General features: G+C 36.0%; 1 protein-coding gene across 1 annotated transcript in view; it reads right to left on the bottom strand.

Moving 5' to 3' along the window:
• Window positions 1-19,972, bottom strand: part of LOC131027216 (uncharacterized protein C630.12) — a 148,468-nt gene extending 128,496 nt beyond the window's left edge. The window contains exons 1-3 of the mRNA XM_057957222.2: window positions 19,619-19,972; window positions 18,066-18,128; window positions 3,321-3,499 (exon numbers count right to left, since the gene is read on the bottom strand). Coding sequence (XP_057813205.2) covers window positions 3,321-3,499; window positions 18,066-18,128; window positions 19,619-19,732 — 356 coding nt within the window. The 5' untranslated portion in view covers window positions 19,733-19,972. The remainder of the gene's footprint in view (window positions 1-3,320; window positions 3,500-18,065; window positions 18,129-19,618) is intronic.
• Between the last annotated feature and the right edge of the window lie 1,723 nt (window positions 19,973-21,695).

The raw sequence follows: 21,695 nt of genomic DNA, 5'->3' as shown, positions 1-21,695 counted from the left end.
GAGAAGGATGAAGGGCGATCCCAGAGACAGGGGACCCGAGCCGAAGACTCTCTAGACAACTAAATTAGGAAATCGAATTTTAAAAAAAAAAAAAAAAAAACCCCGTACGGTCGTACGACGGGCGACCGTACGATCAAAAAAAAAATTTTAAAAAAGGAACAGACCACCGTGCGGTGGGCCACCGGCGGTGGCACCCGCAACTACAAAGCCCGCACAGCCCCACGCAGCACCGCACAAATCGGAACAATCCCGCACCACGCAGCCCACGCAAAGGAAGAAAAGAGGCTAACGGAAAAAACAAGATGCAGCCGCACAAACACACACGCAGCCGCTTCGTCGTCAGTGGTCACTGTACGGTTGAATTGCGTTGGGCGTGCGGAAGGAGGACCGTACGATGTGCACAGTTGAGCATGTTGTCCGTATGCTGGAGGTGTGTCCGTACGGTAAGGAGAGTGTCGACCGCACGATTGGAGGTGTCAGTGTTGTTGACTGTACGGGAAGGTTGTAAAAAAGAAGAAAAAAAACGACGACGACCTGATTGAAAAATGATTCGATGACATCTGGAGCCTGGACACTGAAAATATTGGAGTGTAGAAGAAGGGTTTTGACATCATAAAATATCACATAAATGATGCGCGCCATGGACTTTCGTGGGGTTCTGAAGGTTGTAAATTGGTGTTGGCGGCGGGGGTGCTGCCCCTCGACCCCGCCCTGTATTGCGACAAGGAGCGCACCTAGGGCACTGCCCCCGGACCCCGCAAGGGGCGCTACCCCTCGACCCTGTTGGGGCACTGCCCCAGACCCCGCGAGGGGTGCTGCCCCTCGACCCCATTGGGGCACTGCCCTAGACCCCGCGGGGGCGCTACCCCTCGACCCCGCTGGGGGCGTTGCACCCGGACCCCCAGTTTATTTTTGAGCTACAGAATACCACAGGAAGTGTTGTGGTTGTCCGTACTGTGAGAAAGAAGCCTGCAGCTAAGCATTGGCGAGGAAGCCATAAGCCGTAGAGGGAGACGGATTTGGAGGTTGCGAACAAACAGAGTTTGAGGGAAGGCATTGCAGGTCTGCGCGACACCAGGGAGTTATTCAGTTCAGTTATCAGCTCGTAGCCTTTGTGCCAGCGGGTTGTGGCCACCTCCAGGAAGGAATGGTATGCTTTGAGGAACTTGGAGTATGTCTCAGCTGGATGTGAGGTTGCCTTGGTGGATGCAAAGAGGGCTCGGGAGGAGCCGACCACTAGGTTGGAGGCAGTACTAGCGTGAGACTTAGCTCAGCGTACCCAGGAGTTGGATGCCGAGAGGGCAACGTCGGTGGCTATCGAGGACAAATTGGCTAGGGAGAGTGTCATTTGAGTAGCAGTTGGTGGAGGCTGAGACTGAAAAGCGTGTTTTGCAGACAAGTTTGGTTTAGGCACAGGAGGACTTTGATGTCAAAAGAAGCAATAATGGTGAAATCCGCACTTGAGCATCGGATGGTAGCAGAAAAGGGTTTTTCAAGCGAGGACGCAACAAGTGTATAAGTTCTGGGCTCGACTGGCGTCAACAGTTCTGTTTAATGTCATCTCTATTTTGTATTAAGTCGTCCGGAGACGACTTCTTTTCTTTTGGGGGGGATGATGTTGGCGGCAATATTGTACATGGAAATAAAACTAGTTAATTAAGTTGTAATCGTGTTGGTTAGTTGGCAACCGAGGGGTGGCAGTTGCGGTGCGACGGTTGGCGCTCGCACCCCCTCGGCATCTTTATATACTTCCGAATGTAACTTGTGGACAACAATGACAATTAGGAGTGGAATAACATCTGATATATTGCATCTGATATCTATGGCATTATTGTTCTGCATTACGTACTTCATGCTTTAAGTATTCACCCGAGAGGGCAAACAAACTCTACTTTCAATCTCAAGTCAAGTGCTATTGCTTAGAATAGAAACAACCTACCAACGCCATTTCAACAACAACAACAATATAGGGGTGGAATGATTGTCAATCATGACACAATATGGAAGAGTGGGGTCTTCAAAGAATTGGGACTTCATAGACAACAAGCTGCATTATTTAAATGTGATAACCATGGGGCTATTTACTCAGAAACAAATCTAACTTTAATACGGAAGCACACACATTCAGTCTCATCCTTGTCTATATTAAATGGTTTATTAATAAGTATACCCCTCCACTTAGACTACTAAAAAAGGCCAAGAGGTAGACATCTACATGAAGGCCTAGAGGCTAAGTTCATCAACTTAGACACATGTTTGAATAAAGGAAGTTGAACAGAGAATATTAGATGTAATTTTGACTTCCTTTGATCCATAATATGCAGCATACATTTGGTAGTTTGGCCTAATGTTGATCATAAGTTGAAACACTCTCTCAAAACATAATCAAAAAACTTGGAAAGAAAACATAAAACAACAAAGAGAAGCTAATGAGATAGCCCCCAAAATTGATTGTTTTAAACTTGTACAGTCTTCATTTGCATGAATTAAGGAGATGTACAAAGATCCTTACAGTAGCATTGAGAAAAGGGAGAATCTTTCCTTCACATTAGTGCCAAGGAAATAGGATGATTACAAAATCCCTTTGAGATAATACTTTGCCATAAGCTTATTGAAACACTATCATCTGATTCAATTTTTGGTCTGACCTCATCACAGTTAAGTTTTGTTTTTTTTCTTTTCTATCTTGGTGGGAGGTAGCATGACTAGTGTCAGATTTTAAATTCAATTCCCCCTTGTTCCTTCAAGGATTTTGACACTTTTACTATGCATATTTTTATGAATCAAGCAAAGAATCTAACACAAAACAACATTTTTTTCATTTTGATTAGTTTGTCGTTCTTCTCCTGTTCATGAAAATATTAGAGTTTACATGACAGAAAATTAGCATTCTAGATTATTTTCATGGCATTTTAAATAAATATTCACAGAAGTTATGTATTGGCATCCAATATTCATATTTTTACGAATGTGATAAGAAGAGAAATTTAGTTCCTATCATGAATCCATTTACATATGAAGAGTACCAAATAATGTTTTAAATAGACCTGAAACAGACAAATCTATTGAAACTCGACACTAATACAAAAAACCTTCACTGTTTTATCTGCAGATCAAAAAAATAAGGCACACTAACTGTAAGGAATACACAAAAATCAAAAGAACACAATCTGCAAATAGCCTTAGAACAGTAAAACCCATTAAATAAAAACTATTTTCTTTTGATAGCCTTTCCAGTAAGGAATACTTAATAATATGGTGAGCAATATCAAATAAAATCATATATTATGAGATAAATGTAGAAGCTTCTCTTTTCTTACTCCTTGTCTGAAAGGTAAGGTCCGCCATCAAAAAGATCCCCTAAAAATATAATCTCATCTGGTTCAAAAGATAGCAAAGAGGTGCGGAACGAACGTCGCATGTAAATATCAGTGAAAAACTGTATAGCTTTAACTGCAAATGATCCTGGAGTAAGTCCATGAGAAGTATAGTCTGTAAGCTGTCATAAACAACAAATAATAATTCAATGTCATAAAGTGTCAGTCTCGGTGTACAAGAAACTTTTTAAAAATGGAAAGAAGATAAATGGTATAAGATAATCTAAATATGTGTAAAGGATTATGAATATAAGGACAAAAAAGCAGAACAAAATAGATATATCATTAATAATACACCAGAAAAGTTTAGCAGCCCATGAAGAGATCTGAGGACAACAATGCAAAGAATACAGGTGTGTGGCTTGTCCAAATCGAGCAATAAAGATTGACGGACACCATGGCTTGATGTGCACCCCTTGGATGCACTCAGAATTGCTAACATTATAGCAGAGGCAAATCACTAGAAATAATGAGCCCACAGACTACAAAAGCTCTGGTCTGAACTGATATAGACAAACATAAATGACAAAGAACAATATAAGAAATAGCCACCAAAATTTCTTGTTGTATACTCATCACTAGTTATAGAGATTCACAAGCTAGGATTTGTCAGGACAAGGCCAAATGCCAAGCAAAGTGCGCAAGAACTAGGCATGAAAATGAAATCCCTGTTACTTTAGTGTAAAGTAAGCATTCAATTAGGAGACTTGGGCAAACTGAGTGGTGTATACAATTAGCCACTTACAAGGTGAAGTAAACTGCACGAAGTGACTACCATCAATGAAGCAGCCCATGCTATAGTTCCCTCTAGTTATTTGTAATCCTGCTCAAGTCTCTCGTACACCTTCCATATCTTTTTACAGTCTCATTGGCTTTCTTCATGTTCTTTTTCAGCTCTGAGCTTTGCATCACAATCAAACCTGTAAAAGAAAAATCTAAAAATTCCAGATTTCATTTGTCTTTTCCAAGCCTTCAAATGTTTTTCAGTTTTATACTATTCTTGAACAATTGTTTGCTCCAGGCCTACACTCAGATCCAATCGCATAACATCTTGTCTCCAATCAGTCAAACTTGCTTCATGTTGCCTCTTTTTTTGTGCCATTTGACCTTCCAGCTATCCTACCTTGTTATTCAAATCTACATTTCTATCCTATAACTGATTCACTTTTCTTTCAATTGTCCATGCTTTCAGCATCAACTGGAATTCATTGGCCGCCAACTGTCAGGCTACTTGTCTCTCTGCTGTCAATTTCTCAGCATAATCAGCAAAATTATTGTGAAATATCACTTAAACTTTGTGCAACCTGGCTGAATAAACTAGCTTTGGGACTTTATTGGTAAATAATCCAAGCTGGTCCACAACTTCTTAAATGTGCACATCCTGTACACTTGCATGTTATTTTCCCTTCCTATCTATGTTACCATGCATAAGTATCCCAAGGCCTATTCTTGGGCCTGTATTTCTTTTGGAAATTCTCAACCCACTTAGTTCTGGAGAAATCATGCAATTCATTTACCATTTTGATGTAGAAGAGTGTTTCTGCCAACGTATAGTGTCTATGCAACAACCAATTGTGTATGGCTGCCACTTGTGCAGAGACTGGAAGCTCAATTTCCCTTTCCCACAAATCTGTCAAAACGTTCCTGTTTTGCTCCACCTACACACCCACATCTTAAGCAGTCGTGATGATAGTGGAAGAAGACAATCGTACTGGTTGTAACATCAAGCAACATTATTAATTATTACAGACCATAATTAAAAAACCAGCAATTCTCGCTTGACGCATGAGTTTTCCTAGCAGGTGAGTTGCTAGGAATTGCAAGTCTGGTCCTGTCAGAAACCTGCAAGTTTCAGACACAGACTTGGTAAGTTTAAAGTGCAAAGTCAAATTTTCAGAATTGGACTTGGCTGCTGAGGGAAAACAGTGACAGGGATTTGAAAACCTTTTTTTTTTCATTTTTTCTTCATTTTTTACTACAGCAGGTGCAAGCTGAACAAAGCAGATAGCTAAATGGGTGATTAAAGGTCCAATTTGAAGATTGAGTCAACGATTAGAGTGTAGTTGCAAAGGTATTTACTTTCATTTCTTTTCATTTTTTCCCTTTTCCAAAATTTGAAACTCTGAAGTTGAACTTTTATTATGCTGCTGAAATTTTCTATTTTCCCCAACATTCCCTGATGCATTTGTTATTTTTTTTCTTTTTTCTTCTAATGTTTATCCTTTCTTTTATTGAAATTTCATTGTCATCTAAATGAAAACCTTGCTTTATGGTGCCAAATTTTTCAGTTTTTTCAATGTCCAGAATCTAGTGTGTGATCAGCAATGGCAATGCGAGTTGGTGGTAAGAAAGACCCTGCATGAAAGCGTGATGCAAGAGGTGAGATCAAGGGCACAGTGACCTGAATTTTTTGCAGGTTTAGTAATCAAGGAGGTATCAATCAAGTAAAATTTCACCTTGCTTGAACTGATAGCCAAGATGCCAAGTTGTATACCAAAGTGCAAGAAGTGAGAAAAGAAATGAATACCCTACTTTCAAATTATGAAGATAAGAAAAGAAGAGGACAAGGGAAGCAGTGGCATTGGTGATGAATTGTGCATTCCTCCATCAAGGATAATTCAAGCTATCTACAATCTCCACCAAATTTCTTTATTCTTGCAATGTTCTAAGGGTACAATGTTTGCTTGAAGATACTAATTGAAACTAAGAGAAACATCACAAGGCTAAGATGGTAGAGGCAAATTTTGTTACTATAATGATATACCATTTTATGTGGTAAACAATCCATATTCAGAAGGGTTGGTCTGTGCATTAATAGTTGCTAGTATAGAGTTTAAGACTATGTAGTCAATATACAATGCCTATTAATATGTTTTGATAATATTGGTTATCCGACTATTTATCAATTGTTTGTCAACTTTGGGTAGTTATAAGCATCGGTGAGTTGACAATTGTGTTGCTCTTGGCAACCATTGGGTCCTTTAAATAGATTGTGTATCGTCAAAGAAAGTGATATGATCTAGTCAGATCGACCCTAATCCTTGGCTAACCATCTTTGGTCTTCTTCTGTAATAAATTCATGTGCCAATAAAGATATATTTTACTCTTGTATCCAGCATGCATTGTCATCTCTACTATTAATTCATGCATCAGTAAATAGACTCCAACAACAAAGGACTTCCCTATCCCATAGTTAGAGGAAGCTATAAATATACATGGCTAGTAGTAGAAGATTACAAACAATTATGGCAGAAGAACTGCAACATTTTATCAAATGAGTGATTATATGTTAGGAACAAAATGCCGATAAAAATTTTAGTGGCTTCGAATGGTGCATCGGTGCTTTTGAACTTCGTATATGCCTCACATGAATTCAAGAATGCTAATACTTTGGGCAGTTTGTTAGAGTAGATAATCTAGAAGGTTGGAGTGGAAAGTGTTGTCCCAATTATCACAAACAACAAAGTAACATATGTGGTCACAAAAAAGGTTCTTTAGGAAAGGCATACCGCCATTTTTTGGAGCCCTTATATTGCCTGTTTCCTACATTTAATACTCAAGGACATTGGGAAGATTGGATGGATCTAAAGTATGGTTGAAGATGATAGATACATCACCAAATATATCTACAAGCATACTTTGGTCTTTAGTTTGATGCAAGAGCACAGAAAAGGAGCTTATGCAATCAAGAGCAACAAAATTTGCTACAAATTTCATCACTTTGCAAAGCCTTGTAGAGGCAATACCTTCTCTTAAGAAGATATTTGTGAGTAATGTCTAGTTGGATTCTCCATATTCCAAAAACCCAAAAGGGAAGAGGGCCATGAAAATAATTTTTGATGAGGTATTTGCCAAGAGTCAAGAATGTGGAAGAGACGCTCAAGGTAAGTCACAATTACAAGAACTTTGTATATGTTGTTTGTTGCTATTGCTTTTTTTTTGGTCGGTAATAATATTATTTTATTGCTTTAAAATATTCAAAAAAGAAAGTACATTCTGCAAAAAACTCCTTCAGACACACCTTCCCAATAAAAACCATACTATCCAAAACAGCAAAATCACCCCCAAATACCTCAACAATAACAACATACAAACAAACTCAAGTAGCAGTCTAAGAATAAATAGCCCATAACATACGAACCAAAATAGGGCTAGGATCGTTAAACAAATGTACAAAAAACTACTAAGCATATAACTGTCTCATTCGTCTTAAACCAACCACCTAACTATACTCATTTTCTTCTTTGAACCTGGAAAGAATCTTCACCACCTCCTACGTACGAGCTCGAGGTCTCATCTCTCTGCCCAGCTCCACTTGAGCCACTTCATGCGCCGCGTTCAGCACCACCTCGACGCACATCAAATCCACAAATGTTTTGAAAGCCTCCCACCCACACCATGCCATGGCCCTACACCGTGCTTTTTGCTCATCTTCCTGTCCACGAACAAAGGGTGGGATGCTCACAGGTTCCACCTTCCCTCTGTAATGTCAATTCCCACCCCCAGAACTGCCCATTCAAAAATAGACTCCATATTACCCAAATAATCCTCATCAATTAACTCCCTCAAAGTTTGCTTCACTATGTTCATAGAAGTTTCAAACTCCAGTCCCCAAGCAGCAATTAATGAATAAATTTCCATATCGGTTCTATACCTGTGACTTATAGACACAATTTCCTCCCCTAGCATGAGTTTAGCCGCGTCTCTCAATCTGTCATCCTTATACCGAAATAGGCCTTGTAACCACCTCTTCGATACCTTGACCACGAATGGCACAAGCTTCTTCTCCGTCTTGAAGGTAAAATTGGCTTCCATTGATCTCTTTCTAAAAAACTGCCACCTCTAAGAATTCCATCTCTGCTCTCTATGAGCACTCGGTATGTGAACAAATGAGGAGAAAAACCATACAGCAACATTTATCAATAAAACAACCCAATCGATTAATATGCTACACATCAATTTTTAAAGATCGAAATCCACCACCATCACAATATTGTTACATTAATTCTCTGCTCATTGTACACTATCCAATTTTTATTCCCACACTGCCCGCACAGTTTGGCATTTACTCCACCTCTCTAGTGTAACATTCATCATGATATCGATCTTGTGAATCATCTTTCCGATAATCTCGAGATTGCCTAAACGGATTTGCTATCCACCACATCATTAATGGACAGGTTGCAAAAATATTCCACATGTTCTTCTTGAACATTTGTGAAGGACGTTGCCCATTTGGATAGCATGTCAGCCACCTTGTTTGCTGCTCTCCGTACATGGGTGATTTTAAAGTCACTGAAATGATTTAAATCACTTCAAATTTTCTGCACATATTTATTCAGAGCATTTACTATGATTAACGAATCCCATTGCAGATGCAGTCTGTCAAAACCGAATTTCAGCCCCCAGTCCCCCGCCATGAATGCTGCTTGAATCTCAACTTCATTATTCGTGCCCTTCTCCAATCTTTTGGCACCCCATGCAACAATATTTCCCTTCCAATCCCGGAATACCACTCCAGCTCTAGAATCTCCCGAGTTACCTTTTGTCGCACCGTCAAAATTGACCTTAATCCATCCTTCTAAAGGAGGAGTCCATGCACAATTCGTATTCAATAATTCCTTCCCTGACACAGGATCAACCCACCTAGACCCATGTTGCTATTGCTTTTTTAGTTTTCTATTAATTGAGTCTTTAATTTTCAATTGTTTCGGTGACGAGGCCGTTGATCAAGATTCTCTATTTGACTAATGGAAAAAACATGTTGGTGGGTTATCTTTGTGGACCCATGGATAGGGCCAAGGAGGTCAATTATCATTTTTATGGTGGTAACAAAAGAAAATATGAAATCATTTGGTGCATCATTGACCATAGATGGACATCGCATACTAGTTAAACCCAAAATTCCATTTCTCTACGTAGTAGCCCCCCACCAATTTTTATTTTTTTTTAATATAGAAAATGCAAATACAAGTTTGTGCACTTTTTGATCACCAAGTTCCCAATGTGGGCAAAGGTGAGATTTGAGACAACACACAATCTATCTCAATATGCACTGCTGAAATGTAAGGACTACAAGATGACTAGAGATTGCAGGTGACATAGCCGACCCAAATCAACACCTCTTCAACAAACAAGCATGCATAGAGAATGTAGAGACATCGGCAAATTACAATGAAATCCAATAACACCAAAACAGTTGTCTACATGCAGATCCAACCAATGCTAAAACGGGCTTGAAATGCAAAGGAGTCTAGTAGTGAACCAATCAAAACCTTCAATGATAAATGTATTCACCAATGATATAATGTCTGATTTATATTGAGCACTCAATAATACTGAGAGTGGGGGTGAATCAGTATAACAACCTTTTACTTTTCAGAACTTGATTAGTCACAAATGAAATACTTCAAAACTTAATTATCCACTACAGTAATGTAAATGCAAGATCAAGCAATTAAGAAAACACGATTTAAGTGGAAACCCTTGCAGGAGAAAACTACAACCAAATATTTCTTAGATTAGAAACTTCTTACAATCTTCGTAGGCACCAACCCATAAAATACACCAATCCCCTTTAGATGATTTGCAGGCACCAACCCACTGGAAACACCAATCCCCACAACTAAGCACCAACTCAGTAAGAGACACCAATCTATTTTAATGAGAGGCGCCAACATCTAAAGACAAGAATTAGGTCTGCTTAATTCTTCTACAAATCTTCCTTAAATGACTGCTCCAAATAACTTCAAGGTCTGCGTAACTCTCTCAAAAATCTGCTCAAAATATATCAATAGATCTGCAATATTTCTGCTCAAGATCTTGTAATAATTCTTCTTCAAAATCTGCTCTTAGGTCTGCATTAATTCGCCTTCAAAGTTTGCTCATAGGTCTGCAATAATTTATCTTCAAAGTCTGTCCTTAGGTCTGCAATAATTTATCTTCAAAGTCTGGCATTAGGTCCGCAATAATTCTGCCACAAATCGCCTTTGGATCTGCTACCTTTTCTTCACAAAATCTCCTTAAATGCTGCACTTAAATCCTCTTCAGGTCTGCTTTAGATCTGCTATGACTGGGAATGACATTCAATGAAATGCTTGATTGAAAGACCTCAAACGATCTCTTATTTATACCTATCTCATGCACCTCCTCACTAGATCGGACAAGGCAGCAAGCTTAAATATTTTATTTAAATTTTCTTCTGCCTCCTAAAATGGCCCTCAGCTTCACAAGGTCGGCCCAAACTAGGTATCTTTTAATTAATTTAAATGATACTCAAAATAGGGCATACAAGGCAAGGTCAGCCTCATAGAATAATATTTATTTGCCTTACAAGAATTCATCAAAGAAAGGGTGCCAAGAGCCAAGGGTCGGCCTTATTTGAGGATAAATTTCTGGCTTAGAAAACAATAATATTTCGTTTCTTTCTTATGTTGCTGTGCATAAAATATCTGAATTGGTCCTCCTTAAATATGGTGTGCTTAGATTTCTCTTTTGACATCAATGATAAAAAAACATCCATTAATCTTCTTACCTTTTGACATTTCTACTTGACATCATTCTTGGACTGTGAGACCTTTGACATCAATGACAAATAATCCAACATATTGAACATAAAATGCACAACTCTTTAGTGGTACTACCATCCAATGTTACAATAATATGAGTGTAGATGGAATGCACTAAGTACAACTGAGAATGATATTAATAAGAGAAGCTAGTTGCACACACTAATAATGTTATTCAAAATGACAAACACTCTACTGCATATACATAAATTAGTCCATAAAAACATTTGGTGATGGTATATCATTCATGTGGACAAAATAAATCGAAGTGCACTGCCAAAGAGGGCTAGAGAATGTGCAAAATGTTGATTGCAGACCTCCAAACTCACTGAAATATCATTTGGGTCCAAAAAATGCCTTCAAACCACCATAGTTAATATCCCAAACCACTATATGATCACCATTTATCTGTGGGATAACAACACTATCCTACAACCCAATATGCAAAGAAAAATCTCTCCGAAATGACTTTGATTATTGCTGCAGCAAATAATATAGCATGAATTAGGGAACTATGTGTAATGCCTTTTTTCTTGAAATGAGATTTAATAATCAATAATAAAACTAATAAATTAAAATTTAATTAAGTTTAACGAATGGTCAAAGGGCATGAAATGAAGAGTTGTGACTCCCTCAAACATGAGATATAGAAGGGAGATCATTTCATTTGGGAAGGGAAAAAGACAATGGAGCATATGAATCAAGGAAGAATTAATAGAAAGGAATGGGAAGAAAATAAGGAAGTGACTATTTCAAAGGGCAGAAATTATGAAAGGTTATACTCTTTTAAAGGGTGGCAATTGTGAAAGGTTGTGACTCTTGTAAAAGGGCAGACATGATGAAGAGGCGTGACTTCTCTCTTACATTGGAAGATATAAAGGGAAGAAGGTTTCGTTTGAGGACATGCAAGAGAGATCAATTTGGAAAATAATTTATTATTCTCAAAAGGCAGCAATGGTAACTCAATTCTTATGAAAGGTGGTGACCCTTTCACCAAATAAGTATAAAGGAGAAATCATTCCAAGCATTCAAGGATCACTTATCAATCATCACTCACGAATACATCAAATCAGCACACATTCAATCATCACTCATGAATCCATGAAAAGCAATCATCAATTATCAAATCAAGCAAACAATCAATCAGCAAACTCATCATCATAAATCATCAATTCATTCAATTAATCAACCATACAAACATACATCATTCAAACGTCAACCATTCGGGCATCAAATCATTCAAATATTAATCATCCAAGACATCAATCTGAAACTGATATAGAAGTGTTACTAGAGGAGTATATCGAACAGCAGACCCCCAATTTAGAGCAGCTAATCAGAAATACATACAGCTGTAAATATATTTAATCTATATTGAAATCTATTAATAAGTTTTCAAGTCTTACTTGCATGTTAAATTGCCAATCCATCAAGAAATATCAATCAACATTAATCAAGCAAATTCATCAAACAATCAGTTTGAATTTGAGGAAGTAACTTGTAGGAGTAGGAAGGACATAACCCTTTCATGCTCTAGGGCCAGGAGTTGGAAGGACGAAAACCCTTTCACGCTCAGCGGCTAGGAGTTGGAAAGTACGGGTACCCTTTCATGCCCCGGGCAAGTTAATTTCTAAAGAAATCACAATTTGATTGATTTAGAGGATTGTGCTATGATTTGTTGGTCTGATTATTATCTTGGATTTTTTATGTATTGATTTTAATATTATCATAAATTCTTGACACTTAATATTACTAATATCAGTTTTTAGTGATTAATATTGTTTGCAGGTGTAAAATCGGGAATGTCCCAAAAAGGGACATTATAGCATGTTCCTCTCAATGCTCCAAAACATTCCTATATTCAAGCCAAAACTAGAATAGTAGATACCAATAAAAATGCATACCAAAATCTCTCAAAACACATCAAAAATCCCCATTATCAATAACAAATTGAAAAAAAAGTCAACATTCAACACAATGACAATTTCTAGATGAAATCACCAAACAAAAAAAATTTCTAGATGAAATCACTCACCCAACTAGGAGAACTTCCGTTCCCAAAATTGGATTCACCATAGGGTTTTCATCCTTAGGCAAATGGGAAGAACTCAGATTCTTTCACCTAAGCAAATGAAATAAATAAGAAGTACTCTTCATCTAAAGACCCAACCTCTTTTTATAACTTTTTTAGATTTATTTTAGGAAAAACTATTTTTTGTTTTTTTGCTACTTTTTCATTGTGTTTTTGAGAAAAAAAAAACATTTGCTATTTCATTGTTTTTTAAAAAAGCATTTTTCTTTAATAAAATAATATAAAATATCTTTATGACCACTTTTCAACACCTTGAGCCTAGCAAGACTTTATCTACTCACTGAAAACACCTTTCTAAATAATTAAAAATTTAAATGTAAGCTGCCAGTTAAAATATCAATCGAAGGTACCCTTTTTGACAACTCAATTTAATTATTTAGTTTATTTTCCTTTTACCAACACCCAATGGCCCATGGGAAAAACTTAGGAAAATAGGCTAAAGGTCACCAACAACTTACACTCGATAAGGTGACATTACACTCTAATACATTTTAAGGTTGATGAAAAAATCATGGCAAGCCTTATGATATATATAAAGAGGATTACACTAAACAAAGGCAAACAATTCTAGATTAGTTGGAGATCATCAAGGATGTTGTGATGTCCCCATCTTTAACCTAATATTAAGAAGTAATAAACAATTATGTGATCAAGCGTGGCAGCCTTGAAAACACTTTCAATTAGCTAGTAGTTAGGAAATAACAGATTGTACATAGTTCAAGTATGTAGTTGTATATTTATAACAAGAGAGACATTATGGACAATCGTTTTATTCATAAGTCTTCACGATTTTCCTATCAGAGATTCAAGTGAAGCATAGAAGATAAGATGTAGCGAAGACAAGAAGTTGATACGTTATCCACCCATCAAGGAATGAAGGCTTTAAGATCATACAACATACCAAGCTCACATAATGTCCAGTATGGTGACCTTGCTAATAACCCATCTTACACATACATTGATCATGACCCTACCATTAATTACATTGATCAAATATGATCAAAATAACCAACAATAGATCCATAACCTGATATGTTCATAAGTTGGTATTTCAACATCGTCATTAAGACAACATGGAGGAAGTATGATGCATACGGAAGCAGTGATCATAATACTGATGATACACAAGTAATCATGAAGATATCTTATGCAAATCCATATCAGCATAGCAATGGAGATAATGAATAACATATTCCCTCTTCATCATGAAGGTAGCACATATCAATGCCTCATCGACCATATATACATCCATATCAATCATGTTTTATCAAACATCTATTCTTTATTATCGCTACCATAAGGTATCAGGCAGAGTATCATCATGGATCCAAGTGCACATACTATCAAGAAGCATATTGCTGATAAGAAGATTCAGTAATCCAAGAAAAAGGAAGGAGTTTGGGTATATGATCAGATTAAGGCATCAACTAAAATGATCAACACTAAATATTAATTAAGACAGATAAATATATCTAACATCTTCATCATTGCTGCAATAAGAAGGCAGGAAGAAGGTCAATTCCCATGAATCCAATTATTATCAATGCCACCAAAAATAATATATATCGCTGGAGGGAGTTCAAGTGTATGACAACCAAAATATCGATTAAGGGATCTAACCATTCCATTGGTTAGTTAACTCAACAATGATTATGTTTATCATAAAGCAACCAATGCTCATTTAACAAATACTCATGAAGAAGTGCAATTGAGGTAAAACCAATTTTGGAAGGATACAACTCTTTATGAATACACCCCTTCATCGCATACAAAAGGACTTTCATATCATTCCAATGATCATTGATTACTTCTTATTCTTTTTACATCCTTATTGAATCGCTCAAGTGAGCAATTGCCATTGGCAGAACTGGTTGCATATATCTAAAGTAAGAAATCAGGAGGACAACCATTGTTGCAAGTTTATAAAAACAAATCAGAAACAGCACTATATCGCTATAAGCGAAACCATGCATATTTGCATATTCATAAAAATATATCAGGAGCAGCAAATCACCCCATCGTAGTAAGCAATAGGAGTATATTGCAGCATACTTCTCATTGTCATATCAGGGACGGCTACCAATTCAGATTGCACAATTCTGATTACATGATTCATATTGTTTAGCAGAAGTGCAGATTGGATATTTAAATCAAAGATCATCTTTGCATACACCAAATTGCGATATAAGAGAAAGCAGTGATATTTGTTCTCATATATCATATAACATCGTATTATAAATGATATCAATTGTATAGCATAAGGACAATCATTTATAAAGTATCTATCATTCTTGCATTGAGTAGCAACAAATATTATCAATCTAAGTGTTTTAGAATTTTGATTGGAAAGTAGTCTCTTGCAATTGAATTTTTTTCAGAAAGAAGTCTCTTGCAATTGAATTTTTTATAGAAAGAAGTCTCTTGCAATTAATTTGCAAGTCCGTTGTTCCCTAATTTAGTAATTTCCTAGACAATAACATAAGGGGACATTACAGATGCAAAGGGAAGCTCTTTTCTTCACGTTTAGTCATTTGAAAGGGTAGAACTAACAACCAAGTGAAAAAAGTCCTTCAATCACACACTTAATTGATATATGTGATTTTTATTTTTATAATATAATACTAGAAAATTGAAAGTTCTAAGTTTTTTATTTTTACTTTATACTTATAATTTTTTAAATGTTTTATTTGTAGATTCTTGATAGGAGACTTTTGGTGCCACCACTTCAAATCCTACTAGCTATATGTGTTTTGTTGCACCCTTATAAGATTTTTGGGTGTGAGTGCAATTAGAGCCTATTTGCGAACATTCACACCAAGAAGAGAAATAGGCTGACCCAAGCATGCCTCAATGACCTTGTCTTCATCCGATACAACCTTCACCTTCAAACCAAAAATATGGAGGGTTCTTCTTAAGATGCCAATGACTTGGATGACATCAATCCGTTTTTAGATTAGATTCTCACTGATGCAGATATAATGTCCATTAATGAAGATCTTGAATCATTCACTCCTCATGATGATTCAAATGTACCTTCTAATTTGAGGCTAGATAGCACTCGTACTAAGAGGCTAAGTCACAAGGTTCGAATTCGAATTCAAATTCGACAGCCATGAAATTCGGATGAAATTCGACAAGGGAAAAATTTGAAAAAAAATTCGGATAAAATTCACCTTCTATAATTTTGTTTATTTCTAAATATATGTATACTTCTAATAAATTATTAGAATAGCGACCCTTGTTGGAGAAAATCCGAGGGCGACCCAGCAGTTGCAGACACCCATGACCCAATAGATACAAAACATATACAAAGAATACCCACGACCAGCTGAGTTTTGTTTAGAGGCGGATAGCAGTGCTTTATAGAGGAAATTTCATTAAATTCGATTTTTTTAATAGAAGTTTGAAATTCGATTAAATTCGAACCTCATCCATGAAAATCGCCGTATCCTGTGACTTAGCTAAGAGGGGAGAGAAAAATTTGTATATTGTAGTTGGTTGATTAGAACGTATGTTATACAATTACTATTTATAATTTCATACAATGTTTGACTTTGAAATTTTGAATTTTGGATGTTTGAGGATCATATGCATATAACCTTTGAATTTTGGATGTTTGAGGATCATATGCATATGACCTTTGAATTATGAAAACCTGATAATCAAGACAGATTTATCTAAAATTCTAAATTCATCCTTTGTGCTTCTCATGTATGAATTTCTGATTTTTTTTTGCTTAATTATGTTTTGTGTTTTTTTTTTCCGAGTCCTAAGTTTAAGCCGAAATTTTGAGCTGCCGAGTCCAAATTTCCCAACTATGTTAAAGAATATTCTGTAGGTCCAGGTAAACAGGCTGTTCAATGTCAAATTATTTATAAGCATGCATGTCTGAAAGGGTATGAAAATGATGAGAAAATGCAACATAATGACTACAGTCAGAAAAGATACAATATCATTCTCTTTAATCCACTTCATGGTATCACCTAAATGTTAAAACAGAACCGTTGGTTGTTTTCTGAGGGTTGACTGCAATAGACTAAAATCGTGTAAACATGGGACAAGGAGCATGGGCTTCAAGGATGGGTTGACTAGACGACAATTGAACAAATGATGATCTATTTCCAGCATTCTCCTCATCTGAAACATCACACAAAGAACTAGTATCAGAAAAAGCAGGAGGGGAGGAACTATAAGGAATCAAATTCTTCAAGGGGTTGTTGGAGATAGATTGCCTCCTATAGTGGACACGTCATGGTATATGAATATCCTTCTCTTTGTCGGCAGAGATTTCATTGCCATTCCTATCCATTGTCATCCTCACTCACAATTGCCATTTTCTTACATCTTTCTATTTCAAGGTCGGAGATGAGGATAACTCCATACCCAGATGCTCCAATGTATACGTAGAAACTAGATTTACCTTCCAATAAAACCCAAGGCACTTTGTCACAAGGCACATAACATACTCAAATCAAATTGTAATTGGATATCAAATGATAGATTGGTTTTGAGGCTTCTATATAATTTGCATATTGTTGTTGACAAGTTTCACTTCCCTCACTATCATTTCTACCAAAAAATGTTAGCTTTCTGCAAATTTTATTTTTAAAATTGATCCAACTAGCATAAAGATCTTATACCTTATTTGACATCTAGAAAGCACAGTGCACTATATATTACAGAGCTCGGGAGCAAAATTGATCTTAATATAAATCTGTCTGCCCATTCAAGATAATAATAATCTGTTTGCATATTTAACCATACACTTGTTTGCTTTTTGGTTCTCAATATTTATCTCTGTCTAATTTCTCGTCCATAAGTTTCTCTTGACAATTTGGATTTCAACAAAACTATTCTAATTTCGTTGTATAATGGAAAAGAAAATAAATGCACTTACACCATTCTAAAAGCCAAATCCAAAACTGTTACACTGTCATTGTTCTTTATCCGCTTTTCATAAATAAATATTTTCAACAGATAGCGAACACCAAAGTAATCTACCTGTGAATATAAATAGAGAGAACTGACCTGTGGATCAGTTATAACTGCAACCTTGAATCCCTCGTGAGAATGAGGCACTTCCGTTAAGTTCTACATACAAAACAAAATCAGTAGCAAACCGTCAGAATAATACACAAGGAAAGAGGCCCAAACAAGCAGAATATGTTATGACATTTCAAGTAATTTTTTTGTTCCAGCAGAGAAAACTAATAAAAAAAATTGTATCTTCGGGGATTTTCTATATATTTTCAAGTTTTCTTCCCTGTTGTTTGAGTAGTTCAGATTCTTTTTCGAGAAAAATCACACTAGCATATTTTTACAAAACAAGAAACTCAAACTTCAGAATTTCCAGTTCTATTTTCTGGTTTTCTTCCCTGCTGTGTATTCAGATTTTTCTGCTACAGATTTTTAGGGTAGTTTCTACTTTTTGGACTAAAAAATTTCTACAGTTTGGATTCTTGCATTTTCAGATTTTGAGGGGATCTCTTTCAGAGATTTAAAATTCAAAGTCTAAACAAAAATCACTCATCTCTTCTAAAAAATCAATTTTAATATTAATTTTCCAGTTTTCAGGTCATAGCTGCAGATTCTTCGGATCCGAGGAATTTTCAGATCTAAATACCAGATTTGATTTATAACACATAGATTTTAATATTTACTTATGGATACTTATATAAATACAATGTAGCTATCTGAAGAGAAAAGTGAATTTCGCACCTAGTATCAATAGTTTCAATAATCATCTGTGAAATGGCGAATGCCAAAATAAAGAAAGTAGTTCATTTGGAAATAATCCAATTAATTTCGCCTCTTCATTCTAGACAAGAGTTTGTCCTACCCCAATAGAACAGATGTCGATCGAATGTCATGCAATCTAGTATAACTAAGACTCGTGCCTAAATAGTGAAGAGAGTCAACGGCGATCGTCCTGCCTCTCTGAACCAACAACGACAGTCTTGTCTTCTAATGAATTGGGTTTTGCGGGTCAGAATGATCCTTCTGTTATACCTATAAATAAGAAAGCTTGTATACGCTAACCACATGAAGTTCTCTGTCAACTGTACAAGAAGAATCTTGCAAGATTGGAGGTAAGTTTAGTGCTCAGATTTCTAAGACACTTGCGAACCAATCTAAGTTACCCAATAAACAAACCTAACGTTTATGTCTATTGGGGTTGGCTTTAGGATGTGACACTTACCTCAATTATAAACCATGTTCAAAACTCAGCAGGCCCGGTCTCTGCGTTAATGTGGTTTGGTAGAAGTGACAGAGTATGACAAGGTTAGCTTGAGAGAAAAACTCTGAAATAATAAATATAGTGGTAACGAAAGTCCGCTACAGATAACATGCATCAACTGTGTTTTTAGTATTGAATAAATCTTGCTTGACCCATCTTTCCAATTGATCCCCCTTGTGGAACTCCGTCGGTGAATTTGAAAAGGCGTGGTCTAATTTGTTAGAGAAAATTATTTCTAGGACGATTAGATCGGCCAACCCAAACTGTCCATGAGTTACACAAATGTCTAGCGGACGACAGCAAAGAAAATAGAATTTTGAATGAATGTAAATTTAGAAGAGACCTGTTGAAGGGGAGGCCATGAGCATTTCCAATAAGGCCGCCAGAATGCCACCATTTCTCCATACATCAGACTTCCAATCCAAATGCAACACAAAAAGACAGTAAGCCTCTGCATTCTGGATTCAGTAATTCCTTGGATTCACTCAAATTCTACAAGCGTGACTTGTGAGAAGCAGAAAACAGAGCTAATTTGACTGAAGCTTGCATTTCAGCCCTTTCGTGTACTGTGAATCTTTTCCGGGAGTTACAAAAATTATATCTTTGGGTCCAATATACGTGTTAATTGGAATTGTAGCCAGTCAACTATAAGTTGCTCGTATCCTCCTGCAATGTTCTCGTATCCCAGTGAACAGGTTAGCCTTCATTCCGATCTTTTTTTTAAATATTTTTATTATTTAATTTATTTTTAATTAAGAATACAATTGAGTTTGAATAGGTATAATTCAGAATATTTTTATTTTTATTTATTTTAATATTTTTAGAATATGTTAAGTTTTGGTGAATTTGTGAGAATGGATATCTTCCAGTTTTTGGTTCTCAAAGGAAAAGGACAATAAATCCTCTATCACCTTAAAAAAAAATTGTTCAAATTTTTAAATTATTTTCTAATTCTTATTTAGATTGGAAGGTGTATAAAAACTATTGGCTAGATGTGTAATTGTGAAAATAATCTCAAAAAATTGCAAATCATTTGTTTTCATTTGTTAGACTATTGTGTGGCGCCTTATGAAATTGTATGTAAGAATTAACCTTAATTTATTTGAACATCTAAAATTTAAAGTGGATCAAAGAATATATTTTGCTCCATCAAAAAGCATCAAAGTATTTTCCCGAGACATCAACATTGTAGGACATATTGCATGATTGGTCGTTGTTTTTATCTTTATACAAAGTTATTGACATGGTATATGTATATATCACATGGGGGAGATACTATCCTTGAAATGGTTTAAGTTCTAAAGTAGTTCTTAATTTCTAGTTTTACTTTGTAAAATTGAAATAAAGTGTACTTTATTTAAAACTAATATGGAATCAAGGGAAATAATTTCTCTAATACGTCTTAGCTAAATCATATTTTTTCCTCTTCCAAAAGAAGATAAAAGTCCAATTTGATACCTCTCCATAAGTAGTGACTACCTTGATTACATTTATTGGATCCAAAACCAATCATGACATTTCATTAAATGTGGATCTTTCACTTGAATACGTTAAACATGAATTGTATCATTAACATATTGTGGTGAAGCTAAGACATATTGACATCAAGTGTGCCTTGGTTGATAATATTGGTGTAAATATTTCAATGTACCTAGGATAGTTTGCACCTAGTCATTAAGTATATTTAATATATTAGGAATATTTAATTGTTCTTAGCTACGTAGCTAATAATTAAATATGTTCATCTTGTCTTGAGGTACACAAGTACCATCGTTGCCTTATCAATGCTTGATTGATGGTAATTAGGTGTCACCTCTATTTAGTCAAGGCTACCTTGTCTTAGTTAGGCTAAGTTAACTCAACCTCTTAATTAGGAGTGATTAGGAGTTAAACTCTTACCTCTTGGTCGTGTCATCTCCTTGATTCATGGATCCAGTATATCTATGTATGTGTAAAATTCTCTTTGTAATTAAGCTCCATAATATTGAGTGAAATATCTTTATTCATTTTCATAATTTTGTAATTAGAGCGTAGGTATTAGGTCCTAAATAGAATTGTGTTTATTTAAAAAAATTGGCATAGTATCAAAGCTATAATGTCATAAGGTTAGTCAATTTCTTGATTTGTTAGAACATGTGGAGTTATTGCATATCTGATGAATGGTCCAAAACACCTTAATTAACTAACATCTGCTATCATTTTCTCTAGAGTTGTCAATGTGTTATGGTAGGGTTTTGTTTATGAGTGAAAATAGGGTTCACTGGTCTAAACATGCAAACTAGGAATCAAACCCATTCACAACAATGTTACATTAAGGTAAATAAAAATTAATAGGCCCAACCACAAACCTATTGGAAAGGCTTGGGCAAGCTATTAGAATTTGTTCACCTTGTTTGAGTTGAATTGTTGTAATTGGATAA

The sequence above is a fragment of the Cryptomeria japonica genome, chromosome 2 (assembly GCF_030272615.1).
Source record: "Cryptomeria japonica chromosome 2, Sugi_1.0, whole genome shotgun sequence".
Taxonomy (NCBI): domain Eukaryota; kingdom Viridiplantae; phylum Streptophyta; class Pinopsida; order Cupressales; family Cupressaceae; genus Cryptomeria; species Cryptomeria japonica.
Note: the sequence above shows the minus strand (reverse complement) of the source record. Positions and strands in the feature narration are given on the sequence as shown.